Source organism: Vombatus ursinus, unplaced genomic scaffold (assembly GCF_900497805.2).
Source record: "Vombatus ursinus unplaced genomic scaffold, bare-nosed wombat genome assembly UNPS02014171.1, whole genome shotgun sequence".
Classification (NCBI taxonomy): Eukaryota; Metazoa; Chordata; class Mammalia; order Diprotodontia; family Vombatidae; genus Vombatus; species Vombatus ursinus.
The window spans coordinates 5,009,717-5,029,198 of NW_020953949.1; the positions used below are offsets into that span (position 1 = coordinate 5,009,717).

At 40.0% G+C, this 19,482-nt stretch overlaps 1 protein-coding gene across 2 annotated transcripts; it reads right to left on the reverse strand.

Annotated features, from left to right (window-relative positions):
* Positions 1-13,248: 13,248 nt before the first annotated feature.
* On the reverse strand, positions 13,249-18,703 carry LOC114041302 (olfactory receptor 15). 2 transcript variants are annotated; one of them, XM_027859690.1, is made up of 2 exons: positions 18,692-18,703; positions 13,249-14,172 (listed from the first exon to the last, which is right to left on the reverse strand). In XM_027859690.1, exons 1-2 carry the CDS (start codon positions 18,701-18,703, stop codon positions 13,249-13,251), a joined length of 936 nt encoding a protein of 311 aa, XP_027715491.1. The 2 variants fall into 2 exon arrangements, with proteins under 2 accessions (XP_027715491.1, XP_027715490.1); XM_027859689.1 differs by lacking the exon at positions 18,692-18,703 and having other exon boundaries at positions 13,249-14,187.
* Between the last annotated feature and the right edge of the window lie 779 nt (positions 18,704-19,482).

A 19,482-nucleotide genomic window follows, 5' to 3' on the forward strand; every position in this document is an offset into this window, starting at 1 on the left:
TGTGTGTGTGTGTGTGTGTGTGTGTGTGTGTGTGTGTGTGTGTGTGTGTGCTTGTGTGTGTGTGTTTCTCTGGCTTTGAAATCTATCAGGAAAATGAGTACTTACCTACTGAGACCACATTTCTGTGCTCCTCCTGCATGACACCCCTGTAAAGGGCTATCTGAGCAGAGTTCAAATGCTCCCACTCCTCCTGGGAGGGAATATGGTTACATCCTCACATGACTGGTTTCTGCAACAATTCTGGAACCTGTTGCTACTGAGAAAACAGCAGTATCCTCTTTTGGGGTGAAGGGCAGAAAAAAAGATCACAAAGATTAGATCAGGGCACAAAAAGAGATGAGAGCAAGAGTTTTCTCTGTGGATGGAGGTAAACAAAATGCAAGTGCTAACTACAAGGGACTTATCCTTTTAAACTTTTTAAATCCAAAATGATTTTCACTGACAACTCCCTTCTTTTGGGGGCTATACCTCTCTTCAAGTGGAAGGAAGCTAGGCCTCATGAGAAGGAAGAGGTGAGCCATAAAGGTTGTACAGGAAGAGAAAGTTCTCATACTAGAGGCTTAGGCAACCTTTGGGAGTGCTATTCTCAATGATGATCTTAGACTCACCATGAACTGTTAGGGAAAATTATTTTGATAGAAAAGAAGAACCGAAGGTTTTAGAGGGTCCTAGAATTAAATTCAAATGCCTAAACTGTTAATATCAATAACGACAGAGGGAACCAACAGTAACTCACCTGAGACCCTTCCGGAAGCATACTGTTGCCCTCTGCTGGTCTTCTAGGTTCTCCTTTTGATGAAGGGTAGGACCTGAAATACTGGCCTTGCTGATGAAGGGGAAAGGATTAGAGTGACAAACCTCATCTTTCTGTAGTCTAAAAGAGATTAACTGCCAACTTATATTCTTTCTTGTCAAAATTTGCTAATTCTACCTTGATTTTTCTGACTCCAAATCTTTATTACTGGATAGAAAGCCCAAATACAGCAAGAAAATCATCAATATCCAGCCCTGTGGCTACTGAAAACACTAAGCCTGATGCACCTCTCCAATTAGATGCTCCCCTCTATTCCATCCCTACTCAGTAAATTCAGCAGGATTCAGGCATGGCCACTATTTGCACACTCATTATCATCTTCCATTATTACTTACTAAGTGTTAGCAAGCTAGCTCTCTCTCTCTCTCTCTAATGATAAATAAGCAGACAGGTCATACATTAATCATATTCCTTGTCCATGGGAAGCTTATGCAGTCTGACACAAAGAAGATATAGGAAAAGACTCCAGAGGTCTCATTTCATATGCAAAATACCACAAACGCCTCCATTCATTATTCCAGAGGCTTGTGGAGATTATAATTGTCCAACATACAATAAAAGAGACTGAGGCAGAGCTCTGAGCCAATGGCACTTTATTAAATGGTTCATGGCCCCTCTAATGAAGTGAACCTCAGATCTTCCTTATGATCTGGGATGTCCATGGTCCCTAGGACCTTGATTTTATAGGGTTTGATACCCAAATATGCAAAAGAGGCATGGTAAAAAAAAGAGGCTCATTGGTTAATAGATCTTGCTCTTGAGAGCCAAAAATAATACTTCAGTTGGGGTGGGGGGGAGAGGTTTTCACAGGTTGGGTGAAGCACAGGGCATGTCCACTGAGTAAGTGGTCATAAGATGGTCATAAGATGGCTACCTGCTCATTTTGGAAAAGAGAGAGTGGTCTGGAGGTACAAAAATAAGTTGGGAGACTTTCCAGAAAATCAAGGCATCCCATCCATGCTGGTTTGGACATGGAATGTAAGTAAAACAGGATAGAGATATCTTTGTCAGCATTCTTGTAGTTGTGCGGATGAGTTTCATAACTGATAAACAAATAGTAAACACTACATTAAAATCTGAGGCCCATTATAAAGGCCTACTATAAGAACCTATCTTATCTAATTAGCTCTATATGATTTATGTAAAATATCATGCTGATTAATACTAATTGGAATAGAGTAGGGTCCAAATGAATCATTTCTCACAGGCTTTTGTTTTCCCTACATGATTCTTATAACCACACCAACAATAATAATGGCATTTATATAGTACTTTATAGTTTCTCATTTAATCCTCATGATAACCCTGTGAGGTTAGGGGCTATTAGCCCAATTTTACAGATGAGGAAACTGAGACACAGAGAGGTTAAGTGACATACCCAAGGTTACACAGCTAGTATCTAAGGAGGGATTCAAACTCAGGTCTTCCTGACTTCAAGTCCTGTGCTTTATTCACTACACCACCTAGCTGCCTAGGTGCTTTGGATTCCTAAAGGATATTTCCAACAATAAAAAAAATAGGATCTAGGCCAAGCATATTGCATTGGTGAGCAGTGAGGAGCTAACAGCTCTCAGGGGATACTTCTTTGGCTCTCTGATTGAAAGAGTTGGCATAGTGTATAATTGAGTAGAGAGTACTTACATGTCTTACATCCATGACTAAAGCCCTTCAAGCTCCTTCAGTACTTATTCCCTTTCTCTCATTCAACTATCAAGCTACATGAGACGGGTTCAAATGTGAACTTACTTTTGAAAACTGTCCCCATCCCTCTAGTATTTCTTTCCTGATGTCTAGGATCACCTTGACCAGGTTGTACATCGTTCACCACCAATAAACCCAAAACCCACCAGTGATGACAACCTACCTATTTTCTAGCTACAGTCCAAATTCAGATCACACAAAGCAGTGAAAGGCATCCTCCGTCTCTAGGGAGAACTTGAAACTGCAGACAAGACCCCTTGTGACAAACAGGGTTCCCCTCAACTATTATAGTATAAGATTAAAGGAAACTGAGTTATACAGCAGAAGAATCTGAAGTATTGACAGAAAGATCGTCACCTCCTGGGGTCCTGTGTTCTGTCATTATGGGGGGAGGGGAAGGAGGGATCTCACTCCAACTGCAGCCTAAGCTGTAGGGATCAAAATTCAATTTCTAGAACTTGACTCAATAAGTATTTATTAAGCGCTTACTATTTGCCAGGCACTGTGCTAAGCTGGGGATACAAAAAGAGGCAAAAGACAATCCTTGCCCTTGAGGAGTTTATAATCTAATGGGAGAGACAACATGCAAAACAAACATATATAAAGCAAGCACTTCTGTATACAGAATAAAGAGAAAAAATTACCAGAGGGAAGGCACTGGGATTAAGAAGGGCTGAGGAAGCCTTCTTATAGTAGTTGGAATTTAAAAGGGCCCCTTGTGAGTAGAACTTCACTCCAGTTACAGAGAAAGACAGCATCAATAGATGAGTCCACCCTCGTTTCACCCCCCATGCACTCATCAAAGAGAAAAATAATACCCCACTCTTACTCAAATTCCCTGTCCTTATCAATCAAGTCTAGAACGTTTCTCTAACTATTTCTTTTGCCTTGCCAGAGCTTGCACAAGTAGAGGAATGGAGAAGGAAATATTGAGATCACTGATCAATTGACAAATAATCATTTCCTTTCGAAAACGAGAGGGTGGGAACAGATGAACTCTAAGGCTCTTCCCTTACCTGACACTCCTATGTTCTAAGCCTTAGAGGTCTTTCTTTTACAGATGGAAAAGTGGACTCTGAGATATTAGGTAACAAGGCCAGGATCCCACACTGCTAAGTAATGATGCTGAAGGAGCAGTGTCCCTTCTAACTCCAAAGCCAAGTGATCTTTCCACTGCACCAAGCTACATAAAGGTTAGTTGGGGGGTGGGGGGGGGAGTTCTAACCGTCTTCTCCAAGCTCATGCCCTAAGGTCCCTCCGGACCCTCAGGCCTTGTCCTGAGGTTCCTCCCCGAGCTGATATTCTACGTTATACTTATTGAGCATTGTAGGGGACACAAAATAAATCTAAGGCATTAACAGTCCCCGACAAAGAACACACAGCTCCAACTTCCCAGGCTCCAGAGGGACGTTCCCTCTGGGGAGGAAGCACCGGAGTCAGAGCCCAGATCCGACTCTGTCTCTCTATCTGTCGGATGGGGCGCCTGTGGGGGAAGGGGGTTCCTCTCTATCTGTGACATGAACAGGGAGCCCGTCCGACTCAGGCTAAAGCCAAGAACAGGTTGGGTGTCTCGTTTCACGGAGGCCCCCTCCTTCTTCCCCCCACCCTGTCTGGGGAGTCTGCGCACACCTGGGACTCACTAAGGTCCCGCCCCGCTCCGATACAGGCTCCGCCCAGCCCCACCCCTGGACTGAAAGCTCACTTCGTTAGCGTTCAAAACCGGAAGCTGACACGCTGCAGGGCAAGCTGGGACTCCGAGAGCGCATGCGTCAGGGCCCAGCCTGGGCAGAGTAGGGAAACCCCCGCCTCTCCCAGCTCCGCACCCTCTCCTATAAATAGACAGTAAGCGCCCAATGAGTGAGGAGGGTTTTTGACATATCACCGAACACACTGATTTATGTTCAGCTCCCGTCACTGCCGCAGCTCCTTGTCTCTAGCGCCCCATCTTGGTGCTGTGAGGAATGCCAGTGCTGGTGCTGGCGCGGCGTGGGGTGAGGTGGAGTGAGGGTGGGGCGTGTGCTAACAGCTCTGCAGCGATCTGTTGCTCCTTTCGCATTTCCAAAAACTCTCAATACGTCACAACTATGCCCCTCTTCCGGCATTGTGGGTAGCGGGGTGTGAGAGAGGACAGGCGCACTTTTTGGAGTCAAGAGATGGGGAAGGCTGTGAAAGGAAGGGGACGGGACAGTGGAAAGGGAGGGCAGAGCGGGATAGGCTTGAGGAGGCTAGGGCTGGCCGCGACTTCTCTGCTGGTCCCCCGGGGGTCCTTCCTATGTCTTGGATTGAAGCAGGAGCTGGGGTGTGCATCCCGAAGGATGCCCCTGGGGTAGAATCCCCGCAGTACCCTGCTTGTTCCATCTCCTCAAGACTTTTCCTGTGGCCTTCAAAGCCTTCTTATTTGGAGAGCTTTTCCTAAGGGGGCTGGAAGCCCTTTCTTCGTCCACCACTATGTTCTGACTAGGGATCAGAGTGTCTAAGCAGCCACCCTAGGCCCCAGATCTGACCTCTGGGGCCCTCTCCCTGAGACCCTCAGGTAGACGGAATGGTCAGGGACCCTCTTGGCACCATAGCCTAATCCGGGAAAGGACTGAAGAACCCTTAGCTCTTACTTTCACATTATTCTTCATTTGTCAAAAGTGTGTAGAAAAATACGAGAGAAGGCAATCATGTATCTGGGAAACTTCTTTACAGAAAGTTTCCCTTCCCAAGATATGCAAAGGATGGATTCAAATTTATAAGAACAAGAACCACTCTCCAATAGATAAATGGTCAAAGGATATGTATAAGTAGTTCTCAAAAAAACAAAAACAAGCTATCAACAACCATATGAAAGTGCTCAAAATCACTTATAATAAGAGAAATGCAAATTAACACAAGTCTGAGGTTCTACCTCACACCCATTAGATTGGCAAAAATGACAGAAAAGGAAAATAACAATTGTTGGAGAGTCCCAGGGAGGACCAGAACCACTGATAAGCTGATGATGAACTGTGAAATGGTCCAACTATGGTGGAAAGCAATTTGGAATTATAACCCCAAAGTCATGAAACTGTATGCAACATTTGATTCAGCAAAACTACTACTAGACTCATACCCTAAATTGATAAGACAGAGAGAAAGGATCCAAATACACAAAAATATTTATTCCAAATTTTTTTTTGTAGCAAAGAATGGAAACAAAGTAGGTGCCCATCAATTGAGGAATGACTGAATAAAGTATAGAATTTGAATGCAAATTCACCATAGGAATTGATGAAAAGGATGGATTCAGAGAAACCTGGGGAAACTTGTATGAACTGATACGGAGTGAGGTAAGCAGAACCAGGAGAATAATTTCTGTGTTGTCTACAACATTGTAAAGGAACACTTTGAAATGTGAAAGATTTCAGAACTCTCATGAATGCTATAACTGGTTGGTCACCAGTTCAGAAGGCTGATAAAGAAGCATGATTCCTACATCTTGGCAGAAAGGTAATATATGATGGTATAGAATGAGACATATTTTGAGACATGGCCAATATAATATAAATTTATTTTATTTGACCACACGTTTACTAAAATGGTGGGCTTTTATTGGGGAGGGTAGAATGTTGTGGGGGCAGAATGGGAGGGAGTAAAAGTGATGCTATAGCATACGCTCGAGATTTATGCTTCCAAATCTTACTCACAGCGGGAAGTCAGGTTCACAAAAAACCCTTACTGTGTCTCGCACCAGAGGGCTAAGGGTTATGTAATTTGCTTCTCCCTTATTGCTTATAAGAATTTCTCTTTGCTATTAAAGTTCTGAATTTTGATGACTATATTTCTAATTGTTTTAAGCTTGAGGTTCCTCTCTGATGAAAGTCTATGGATGTACCTTAAATTTTGGGCTATTTTCTTGTACAGTTTATTATAATACAATATTTGGAATCTTTGTTTATTCATATTTTAATGATCCTTAGACTGTCGTATACATTGTAGAACTAAGTCCTCTGGCTCTGTTGCTCTCATTTGGAGGGGTTTTAAATCTTCTAGTTGTACAGTTTTGCAAATTTATTTTCTTATTTTATCTCTGCATTTTTGTCTTCCATGTGAATTGTTCCTATGAGTTTTATTAAGATTTTTTAATTAAGATTTTCTACTGAATCAAGATGTTAATTCTCAAGCTTATCTTTTTGTTATTTAAATTGTTTTATATACATTTACATTAAAGTACTACCCTTCTATAGGGAGCAATTTGGTATTAAAAGGGGAAGAATAAAGGAGTGTTGCATAAAGAAAAAAATTAAATCAACAAGGGATGTAAGTGGTTAAGGTATTATGTCTTTTAGGATGAATAGTTTAGAAAAGGCAAATAATTTTTGTTTAATAAAAACTACTGAAATCTGAGTATAAAGAAACATGGTTTTCAGATGGGATGCAAGCAGTTTGGAGCAAAACAAAAAAAAAAGAACTCACATCAAACTGTGGCATAAAGGCTTAAATCACCTTGTACAAGATGTAGGGTGATGCCTCTTTTGTATGTGAATAATTTTATGGTTTACAGAGGCAGAGGAAGTGTCTTTTTTATTTTTTAAAGACTGATAATATGAGAATAAAAACAATTTTCAGAGACATCGACTGTGGAGGAGTACTACTTTGAGAACTGGTAAATGACCCCAAGCAGCCCATACTCCCTGAGGCTAAAGGGAAAACCAGAAAGGAATAGAGTTCACAGACATATGAAATGAAGAAACAGGCAGCAGAAGAGATACTGTAACCTCACTGATATATAAAGGTCACCCAAAGCTTCATATTTCACATATTTCCAGTACTTTCAAGTTGGAACTTACATACTTGAGTCAGTTGGCTAAGGAGAAGAAGGCCTTCAACCTCTATGTCCTTCCAGTAACAACAGGGGGGCTATGAATGAGGGGAAAGGACTCACTTACCTCTTCTTCTCCACCACATATTGGCAGGTCAGAAACATGATCACGTTAGTCATGGCCCTTGGTTGTTTCGGCAGTCCTTATTATGTTTCCAGAGCAAAGCGTAGGATAGAGTGAGACATACAATATACCCTAACTTTCAAGCCATGCCTGAGGTGTTTTGCGTACTGTCTATGTGTGACTCTGAACTGGTGGAGAGAATGGGTGTGATGAGACACATGGGGGCAGAAGAAGCTCCTTAACGTATTGGCAATCTGATTTACAACTTGCCTTCCTGGAAACTCTGAATAATTTTTCTTTGAGTGAGGTTAGGGTCTCTCTCTTGTTTGAGCTGAGAAGTTCTCATCTCCTTCCCATCTAAAGCATTCATTCACTCTGTGTATTTTCTGGTATAGTCTAATCTGTAGAAGTTCTGTGATTTCTCTGCTATTTGCTTGGATGAATGGGTATATTTACTGTCCACTATTTGTGATGGTCTTTTGTATTTTGTATTATCTCACCTGTGTTTGGTGAAAAGGGGCCAAGTCAGTGAATGTAAATGAAAGGCAAACCATCTCTTTTAACAGATCAACTGGCAAGGGAATTTATTTTTTTCTTGGGGGGGTGCTATTTTGAATAAAAATGAACTAAATTATCAATATTTAGGGGAGCAGATAGATATGATTCTAGTCTAATATCCCTCTCAACAAGTAGAAAAAACAGAGTAGCCAGCATTGAGACTCTTCTACTCCCACCAACACAGGAATTATAGTCTCCTTTGGAGAGGGGTGGACAAGATTCCAGAGGTAGAAGCTGCCTTCTATGAGCTGCATTTACACAATCCATGTGGATAGACATAACCTATATGGGTAGCACATGCCTTATAGAATGTTGGAACTAGCAGGGACCTTAGGAGGCACTTGGTACAGTAAAAAGAGCATTGGCTTTGAATGTTCTTGCTGAGGCAAGAGGTAACTTCAGAGTAAGTTGCAACAGAACAATAGCAAAATTCTTGGTAAAACCTGTTGGGAGCAATGAGAACTCCAGAAGGAGAAGTTGGCAAACAACTAAGAGCAGGGCCAAGACAGCTAACCTTACACACTCAGCATATATAATCTGTGGCCCTAGTACCCTACAGTTTGGATAACATAAATTTTATTCAGTCTTGGGGACCTCTCTAAAAATATAATATTTTTTGACTTGTTTTGCTCCTACCCAAAACTCTTCTCTGGTAAATCTCCAAATGTAGCTCAAATATATCTCACATATAGGTTTCTACAGATGTGGATAAAAGGGTCCCTGGCTCCTATCCAATCACTCAAGGTAAAGATACAAAGAACCACCTTTATTTCACCTGACATAAAATACATAAAGGACTTGTAAGAAATAGCCCATAAGTGATTAATACAGTTCTCCAACTTTGGCCCAGTATCTTATGTGGTCCTTAGATTCACGTCACCACGTTGTGGTTTGGACTCCCTCTGGAAGGGAAAATGAACTCGGAGGTGCTAGAGGAACAACTGTTTCAGTTAGGATTTACATTGACCAAGTAACTCATGGTAATGGCAAAGTCCGGTTCTTTAGCATCTCTGCTTTGTGATTTTATCCCCTTTGCTGCTCTTCTGGTTTTGGGTCTACATCCATCAATCCAAAGGAGCTAATACTGCCCAGAAATTCCCTCTTCTCTTGATCGAAGTCTGGATCCTGGATGCTCAAAGTTAGGGTTGCTACTGAGGCAACCCTAAGTCTGGCACTGCTTAAGAACTCCCTTTCTTTTTCCAGGAAGTTGAGAATCCTGGAATTCAAGAATTTCCCTTATTTGACCATGTGTTTTCTAGGGCCTTGTGTTGAATGTATATGTGCTGCTGCCTCTTCAGGGCTGGGTCCAGGCACTCAGAGTCCTGGAACCTGGACTTTTGCTACTTTACCACTGTCCCTGGTTGCTACTGTTTGTGGACTAGAGGTGGAGCATCAGTTTTTTCTGACAAAAATTCTGACAAAATCTACTCTCAGGTCTCTGATTGGTCTGGATAGGCTCTGAAAAGTGAAAGAAAAAGACCAAAAGGGCTGACTCCCTTCTTTTAATAGGTCCAGCTGCAAAGAGGTTACTTTGACCACAGGACATGGGGAGTCAACCAATTCATCCCCAATTGATGAGATATAATCAGTCTCAATCAAAGCGTTATCACCCAGTAAACTTATCAAGCTGATCAGGGAACTTCCCTGACCAATCTTCTGACACAAGTTTTCTTAGATTTACTAGGAAGGGGCATAGAAAGCGAGAGAAGTGAAAAAATTCCTCAAAGCTAATTCTGTCCTCAGTACCATGGGAGTCTTTAATATAATGATTACATAGGGAGGGGAATACTGATCTCAAATAACTATGTATTTCTTAGTAGCAATATTGAATACAGGGTCACCTCCCCTTGCAAGTACTAAGGTCTGACTGTATTTGTGTAATGTGTATGTTAATGGATGTGTATTGCATTTTGAGGATGCACTGCAGAAATGACTTCTCAGTTATTAGAAGCTATGAAATGAATGAAGAACTTCACAAAGCCCAATTGGTTTGGAGGATTAAAGCATTATTGAGAAAGAACTCTGCGGATAACTTTGACATTATGAAATATGTGTAGACTATTGGTTAAGATGCCAAGAAAGAGGACAATGCATATGCTATCCTTTGTGAACCTTCCTAAACACTGATTCTTAAAGAGAATCTCCTTCCTAGGGAAGGGAGAACTGTGTCAGATACAGTGAAAATACTATATTGGGACAGTACTCCTCCAGCTTTGCTATCCATAGAATATTAGAACAGAATGATAGCACTGGGAGAGAATTTAGAACATAGAATGTTAGAGGTTATTTTACAGAAGAGGAAACTGAGACCCAGAGAAGTGAAGTGACATGTAAAAACACAGTGCTATTCCATTGACATATCAGTCATTGAAGGAGTTTAGTGGGACATTCTGTAGTTTCTTACTTTGTTGAAGTTAGAGCACCTTTCATGTTGTTTTCCTTGCTGTGGATAAACAAATAAAACATCTTCCATAGACCACACTCTTTCTCCCCTGTGTCTTAGATGAACACGCGCTTCACCTCAGTTCAGATGCAGTATGTTTCTCACTCCCAATACTGATGTGCCGCAATATTTAGACAGACAGTATAGAATTGTAATATAATTAAAACTTTTTCATTTCCCTTTCTGCCAATTATATCTAACTTCTCCAGTTTCTCAAGTTTCCTTTTTGAACTTTTGTCATTACTTTGTATTCCTCCTTGTTCTTCAGCCCTGTTTTTCCACTTTTTAAAAATAGCTCCTGATTAATTGAATTCTCTTTAGTTCTACCCAGATGGGATACATGAAGGCCATAGTGAGGTGGAAATGAGGATGTAGGTGAATGATGATCAGCCTATGAGCCGTGATTGTTAAAGTAAAGAACTGATTTAGATAGAAAGTAACAAAAGCCAGTGTTGTGACCCGATCAAAATGTGTACTGGAGAGGCCTTAAAATGAGAATTGAATTTTAAGATTCCACTCAAATGACATTCGTGGAAATCATGTGGAATAATCTGGGAAAAATAGCAGGAAGACAGAGTAGAGATTAAGAAATGCAACACACATCACCCTCTCTTCACTGGAGAAGTAGAACTAAGAGTATGGAATATTGCATATACTTTCACATGTGACCATTGTATATGTTGTTTTTGCTTAATTATTTTTCTTTATTACATAGGAAGATTCACAGGGAGAAGGAGAAGGGAGGAATGTTGAGGAGAAAGGTTGCATCCAGTAAGGCTAATAAAGCAATTTTTAAGGGGTAGAAGGACAAACTAGACTATAAGGTAGATTTGCAATTGGAATAATAACTATTATTATATAGAATGATGTGACCAAAAGACTTGGTTGAGAAAATAGGGGAGTGGGGACATTGTGGAAATACTGAAAAGGGAGAGTTTAAGAGAGTGAAATATGTTACTGTCCATCAAACACTATTTGAAGGACAAGATGGCTCTGATTAGCTAAAAGAAAATGGTTACATAGTTCTTATAGTGTTGAAGAGGGAGCTCATAAGGCTCAATAATAATGTTGATAAAATTATACTTAAAATCCCATTGAAAATCCTTTTCTCTGATTCTGTACTGTCAAGAAAACTTTTGATTCTGACTTGAGTTGCCTGAGGAGAGAGTACATTGGTTTAGTTTTCTTTGGCAATTCCAATTAGATTTGCAAATATACATATTGGCATTGTGGTTTCCACACTAGCATCTTGTTAAGTTGGGTCAGCACATGCCAATGTAATTACTGAATTCCAGGATTTGCAGAAGTGAAGCTCTAGATCAAGGGTGAGGAACCTGCAGACTTGAGACCACATGTGTCCTCCTAGATCCTTCAGTGCGGCCTTTTGACTGAATCCAAATTATATAGAATAAATTTGGATTCAGTTAAAAGGCCACAAGTGGCCTCAAGGCTGCAGGTTCCCCATCCCTACTCTAGGTGTTGGAGAAGAGAAGAAAGAACCCAAGACCTAAACAAAACAAAACAAAACAAAACAGAAAACCACAGACCTTTGTTCCTCTTTTCTTTGAGCCTTATATGTGGCCTTTTGTCTTATTTGAAGAAATATCATAAAGGTGTGTGACTCACTGATTAGCCAAATCAGGATATGAAGGCTAGTGGCAAACTTGGTGGCTATAACTTTCAGGTAGGATGGCATTAATAAATATGTAGCAAATTCCCCTTTCCATTAGGGACATTGGTTTGTTTGGGATGCAGGAGTGAACAATTTTCCCCCTCGTTTATCATTAAAAATTACATGAGGCTGAAGGAAAGATTCAATACAAAAGTGAAAGGGAGAAGAGAGAGGATAGAGAGAGATATGTGGATGAAAAACTGAATAGATAAGTTGACAGATGAAGAGACAGAGATGTATATAAAGAAAACATGATTTCAGACATACAGACAAATATTTTACCTCTGACCAATAGTAATAATTATCCTTGTCCTCCATGAAATTGCTCCTCAAAATCTCATGTGTCAGGGAAATAGCCCTGTGTGCTCAAAGGCTGTGACAGCAGAACACAAGCTGAGACAGCTAGATCCTCCCAAGTTTGAAAGGCTTCAAGGGTAGGTTTGCTGACACTCTCTATGTCTGTCATCCCAAAACCAGTCTAATTAATTGTAGAGAGGTTCATGACCTAAAGGGTGGCCGCTGGGGGATGATTTTTTTTTTAGATACAGTACCTCAAGAAGATTATCTGCTAAAAGACAGGGAAGGGAGATCTGAATCGGAAATATTGGCATCTATGAAATCATCATCTTTTTCACTATTGAACCAAATCAAGCAAGATAATGAATGTGGAAGTACTTTGAAAAGTAAAGTAAACAAAACCCAAAAACTTCTATATTATAATAATAGCAATAGTTAACATTTGTATAGCAATGTAAGATTTGCAAAGCTTTTTAAATACATTGTATCTTTGAGATGTGAATAATAACAACAATAATATAGGTTGAGATAGAGACAGAGTAATGGAAATTACAGCTATATTAGAATTTCTGAGACCTAAAAGCTTCTGGCCTTATAATCTGTACCCCACTGCATGTTTTTCATCACTAAGTGGAAAATTATCAAATAATACTAACCAAATCCCAATTGCGTAGGGTTCTTGGGAAGGTTTCTAACTTGCTCAAAGGTACCGTATATGGGAATGAGGTTTAGTTATACTAATGGAGATATGATGAGAGAGAGATCCAGAGTGACAGAGAAAGAAACAGAGGGAGAGAGGGAGAAAGAGAAAGAGAGAGAGAACAGAAAAGATATGGTGGCCCACTCCAATCTTCCCTCACTGTTCCTCTCTCCATTTTCCCAACAATTTCCTGAGTGCCCCCTTCACCTCCTTGTTCCTCAGAGTATAGATTAGGGGATTCACCATGGGTGTAACTACTGAATAAAACAGAGTGATGAATTTGCCCCGGTCTTGGGAACTACTCTTGGCTGGCAGGAGGTAGGCATAAATAGCTGAGCCATAGAAGAGGAATACTACTATCAGATGGGAGCCACAAGTATTGAAGGCCTTGCGCCGGCCTTCAGCTGAGGGAATCTTCAGGACAGCCTGGACAATGTAACCATAGGAGATGAGGATGGTGCTCAGGGGCACTGCAGTGAAGAAGGCACAGACACCATTGAGTACAGCCTCATTGAGGCTTGTGTCACCACAGGCCAATTTGATTAGAGCTGGTACTTCACAGAGGAAACTGTCCACTGCCTGGTGTCCACAAAATGAGAGCTGCAGAGTGAATGTTGACTGAGTTAGGGAATTTCCCAGGCCACCTAGCCAGGCAATGGTGGCTAATTGCCAGCAAACCCGAGGATTCATGATGCTCATGTAGTGCAGGGGCCGGCAGACAGCTACATAGCGATCAAATGCCATCACAACCAAGAGGATGCACTCGTTGGCACCCAGCCAGAGGAAGACGTATAGCTGGCTTATACAGCCACCATAGCTGATGGTTTTATCTGGGCCCCACAGATTGAACAGCATCTGAGGGACTGAGCTTGTGGTATAGGCAAGGTCAAGGGAGGCTAGGTTACTGAGGAAGAAATACATGGGTGTGTGAAGCCTGGCATCCAGGCGAGATATTAGGATAATGGTCAAGTTGCCCACCAAGGTTAAAAGGTAGCAGAACAGGATAATAACAAAAAAGATCATCTCCAGCTGGGGATGGTCAGAGATACCCATCAGGATGAAGCCTTTAAAGGAGCTGTTCTTGGCTCCTCCCATCACTGGCCACATTCTGTTCCCTGAAGAAGAGAGAAAGGTCACCATAATAAGAAAACTGTGAGGAGAGCAGTAAGTGCGACTGCAAATTGTTGGACAAGATTCATTTCCTCAATGCCAAGTCTTCAGGAAAGATAATATAAGAAAAAAAAAAGAAGGAAAAGAAAGGAAAGGAAAGAAAGATAAGAAGGATTAAAGATTATTTCATGGTTCTCCTGGCTCCATGGCTATCTTCTAGTTTGCTTCTGTCAATTCTAGGTATATCTTTACTGTTAACCAACAACTAAACAGTAAGAATCCCCAAATGAACAGGGAACTTTACCCCCCACAAAAAGAGCAACCACAAGCTATCAGGCCAAATTGGAGCCAGGATGCTAAAGGGACTTGAAACCATCCTGTATGAGGAGTGGGTGAAAGAATTGGGAATGTGTAGCCTGCAGTAGAGAAGACAAGGGCAGAGATTGCTATGATCATTGTCTTAAAATAGTGGGAGGAGTATCAGATGGAAAAGGGATTCAACATGTTTTATTTGGGCCTGAAAGGCAAAGCTAAAAATTTACAGGGACCTAGATTCAAGTTCAACTTACTGAAAACCTTCCTAATTATTGGAGTTGTCCAAAAATGGAATAGACAGCTTTGAGCATACAGGGGAAGAAGAGTATTGAGTTATGCATCACTAGAGGTCTTCAGGTGGATACTGGGTAACAACTTCTTACAAATATTGTACAGGGGATTCATGCTTCAGGTGTAGTAGACTGGGCTGAAGACATCTGAAATCTCAGAGATTCAGAAATGGAACCATGGTTTCAAGCTTGGAATGTATGCATAAGGTTCTCCTTGGTGGAGAGAATGATTCCTCTATGCAAAGGCTCCAGACTTGAAGGTTATTATAGGGCTATTTGGGAAAGGAAAAGTAGCTATGTACTTGGGGCTGGAGGGACAGAGAGGTACCAACTATTCTTCAGGCCTATTTAGAAGCATCAGGAAGGATATTTGGGACTGGTATTGAGCTCTTGGAACCGGCAGTAGTGAAGGAAGAGGCATGCATGTAGAATTAGTGTTTATGGTAAGAGGTAGCTAGGTGGTGCAGTAGATAGAGTGCTGGACCTGGAGTCAAGAAGATCTGAGTTCAAATCAGTCCTTACACACTTAACTAGCTATGTGATCCTGGGTATGTGACATAACCTCTGTCTGTCTCAGTTTCCTCATCTGTAAAATCAGATAATAATAGCACACACCTCCCAGGATAAAAGGAGATAATATTAGTAAAGTGCTTTGCAAAGCTTAAAGCACTATGTAAATGCTAGTTATTATCTATTATTGTGATGAGCACAATGAATGGATGACCACTTGTTGGGGATGTTACAGAGGAGAAGGAGATTTTTCTGGTTGGCACATGTTGGACTATTTGGCTTCTGAAGTCCTTTCCATCATTATGATTTTATCTTTAAGTCAGTATTGAATTTGTAGAATAATTCAGTTGTTGTATAGGTTGAATGAGTGGGTTTAATATGGAAATGGGTTTGATCAAGGGAATTTGGAAAGAGTGAGCAAAAAGCAAATGAGTAAAGATAGGATTCCATGAACACAAAAGAGGGAGGAATGAGTGAAAAGGTGAGTAGAAGAGCAATTCCAGAAGTGGCTTCTTGACCTGTGATCTGAGAGGGACTGTGTGTGGGAACCTGGATCCTAGAGCCATGTTCCTCTCCCCTTCTCCACACTGTATCTATGCTAGCACAGAAGGGCAGTGATGAGAGGCTTTTAATGAGTTTTAATCTCATACCACATAGCTGAATCAGATATTTTCTGAGGTCTTCTTATTCTTTTTTGGGAAGGGGTGTCCAAGAAAAGGGAGTACAGATGACCCTAGGATACATGACTTTGAGTGACAGAGTTTCAAGACACCTCTACCTCTGGGATTCTGGGATTCTAAGATTTCAGAGATGGAGGAAAGAGTGATGCCATTATATGAAGACAAATTGAAAGGATCAGGATTTCAATCCAGAATGATAAACTTTGAGGAAGAGAGATCTTTGAAGTCCACAAAACATAAAAAAATGGGATATATAGGGTATTCCCAAAGTCCTAATGCAGGTTTAAAGTAAGACTTTGGGGGTAGCCTATAGAGTGAACAAAGACTTTTCCCACCAAATCTCAGAATATTAGAATCAGTAAATACAAAGGAGATACATATGAATAGGATTAACAAAGGGAAAGCCTACTGTACAACAGTGAATAGTTATGTAATTTTCCCCAAGAGGTGATATAGGCTGAAAATGTAAACCCTTTCAAGAAGTGTTTATATAAATCCATGAATGATAGCTCTGTAATCATTCAGGAAATCTACGATGTTTAAACCCCATCCTTAATCGTCTTCACTTGAAATGAAAGAATGATGTACCCTTAAACTGTCCCTTCACCTGAGAAAGAGTCCAGGGCTAGATGGCTCATGGAGTTAATCTAACATGACAATTTTTAGGTTCTAATGAACTAAAAATAATACCCCTTGCTCATAATGGGCCATAGTATCCTATTCTTCTCAACCTTTTCTGAATTGTTATTGGGGTAAAATTACCCCACAATAAACCAAGCCTAATCTGCCATCCTGCCAAATAAATGAAACTAAAAGCCCATCAGAAAGCAATGAATAATCCATCATCTGAATTCTCCATACCAATGCTTTGTAGTGAGAGTGAGACTAACTCTAGAGTATGCCCTGGGGCACTTGTGACATCACACAGGAACCTGAATGACCCCAACTTTTCCATTCACTTCCTCAGCTCTAAAGTCCTTCATATTACCTCTTGTATAAGTGATCCACAGTAATTCTGTAATCTGAGACTGACTTTCCCTTGCCTGGCTCTTGAGTAATTTCTATCCTCTTCTTTTTTTCTTTTGATAATTAATTAATTAATTTTTAGTTTTCAACATTCACTTCCATAAAATTTTGAGTTTAAATTTTCTCCCTCTCCTACTTCTCTCCCCCACCCAAGATGGCTTGCAATCTGATATAGGCTCCACTTATACATTCATATTAAACATATTTTCCCATTAGTCATGATGTAAAGAACAATTAGAACTAATGGGAGAAAACATGAGAATGAAGCAAGAAAACACAATGACAAAGGAAAAGGAGAGCAAATAGTATGCTTCCATTTGTATTCAGACTCCATAGTTCTTTCTGTGGATGTGGATAGCAATTTACATCATGAGTCATTTGGAGTTGTCTTAGATTCTTGCATTGCTGTTAAGAGCCAAGTCTATCAAATTCAATCATCGCACAATGTGACTGTTACTATGTACAATGTTCTCCTGGTTCTGCTCATTTCACTCTGCATCAGTTCATGTAAGTCTTTGTAGGTTTTTCTGAAATCCACCTGCTCATCATTTCTTGTAGCACAATAGTATTCCATCACATTCATATACCACAACTTGTTCAGCCATTCCTCAATTGATGGACATTCCCTCAATTTCCAGTTCTTTGCCACCACAAAAAGAGTTGCTATAAATATTTTTGTACATGTGACTCCTTTTCCTGTTTTTATGATCTCTTTGGGATACAGACCTAGAAGTGCTATTGCTGGGTCAAAGGGTATGAACAATTTTATAGCCCTTTGGGCATAGTTCCAAATTGTTCTCCAAAATGGTTGAATTAGTTCACAACTCCACCAAAAATGCATTAGTGTTTCAATTTTCCCACATCATCTCCAACCTTTATCATTGTCCTATTTTGTCATGTTAGCCAATCTGATAGGTATGATGTGGTACCTCTGAGTCATTTTGATTTGCATTTCTCTAATCAATAGTGATTTAGAACTTTTTTTTTGTATGATTATAGATAGCTTTAGTTTCTTCCTCTGAAAACTACTTGTTCATATCCTATGACCATTTATTAATTGGGGAATGACTTGTATTCTTATCAATTTGGCTCAGTTCTCTATATATTTTAGAAATGAAGCCTTTATCAGAGACGCTGGTTGTAAAAATTCTTTCCCAATTTTCTGCTCCCCTCCTAATCTTGGACGCATTGACTTTGTGCAAAAACTTTTCAATTTAATGTAATCAAAATCATCTATTTTGTATTTCATAGTGTTCTCTATCTTTTCTTTGGTCATAAATTCTTCCCTTCTCCAAATATCTGAAAGATAAATTATTCCTTGCTCTTCTAGTTTGCTTATATTATCAGTCTTTATATCTAAATTCTGTAACCATTTTGAATTTTTCTTGGTATAGGGTGTAAGATGTTGATCTATGCCTGGTTTCTGCTATACATTTTTCCAGTTTTCCTAGCAGTTTTTGTTAAATAGTGATTTTTTTTATCCCAGAAGCTGGAGTCTTTGGATTTATCAAATAGTAGATTAATATAGTCATTGACTAATGTGTCTTACATACCTAACCTATTCTACTGATCCACCATTCTATTTCTTAGCCAGTAACAAGTAGTTTTGATGATTTCTGCTTTATAATACAATTTATGGTCTTGTACAGCTAGGCCACCTTTCCTTGCATTTCTTTTCATTAATTCCCTTGATATTCTGGACTTTTTGTTCTTCCAGATGAATTTTATTGTTTTTTCTAGCTCTATAAAATATTTTTGGTAGTTTGATTGGTATGGCACTAAATAAGTAAATTAATTTAGCTAGAATTGTCATTTTTATTATATTATCTTGGCATACCCGTGAGCAATGGATGTTTTTTTCCAATTATTTAGATCTGACTTTATTTGTGTGAAAAGTGTTTTGTAATTGCATTCATATATTTCCTGGTTTTGTTCTGGCAGGTAGAGTCCCAAATACTTCACAATGTCAAAAGTAATTTCAAATGGAATTTCTCTTTCCATCTCTTGCTGCTGGGCTTTGCCAGTAATACACAGAAATGCTGATGATTTGTGTAGGTTTATTTCATATCCTGCAATGCTGCCAAATTTGTTTATTATTTTAAGCAATTCCATACTTGATTATCTAGGATTCTGCAAATATATTATCATACCATCTGCAAAGAGTGATAGCTTTGTTTCTTCGTTGCCTATTCTAATTCCTTCAATTTCTCCTTCTTTTCTAATTGCTAGAGTTAACATTTCCAGCACAATATTGAGTAACAGTGGTGATAATGGACATCCCTTTCTCACCCCAATCTTATTGGAAATGCCTCTAGCTTATCCCCATCACATATAATGCTTGTGGATGATTTTTCTATTCTCTTCTTTATGGCCAGTGCAAAAAGTCATAGGGTTTTTGAATATTGACTAAAATGAATATGTATTCTCCCCTTCATCTAAGAGTATCAGAATTGAGAGTC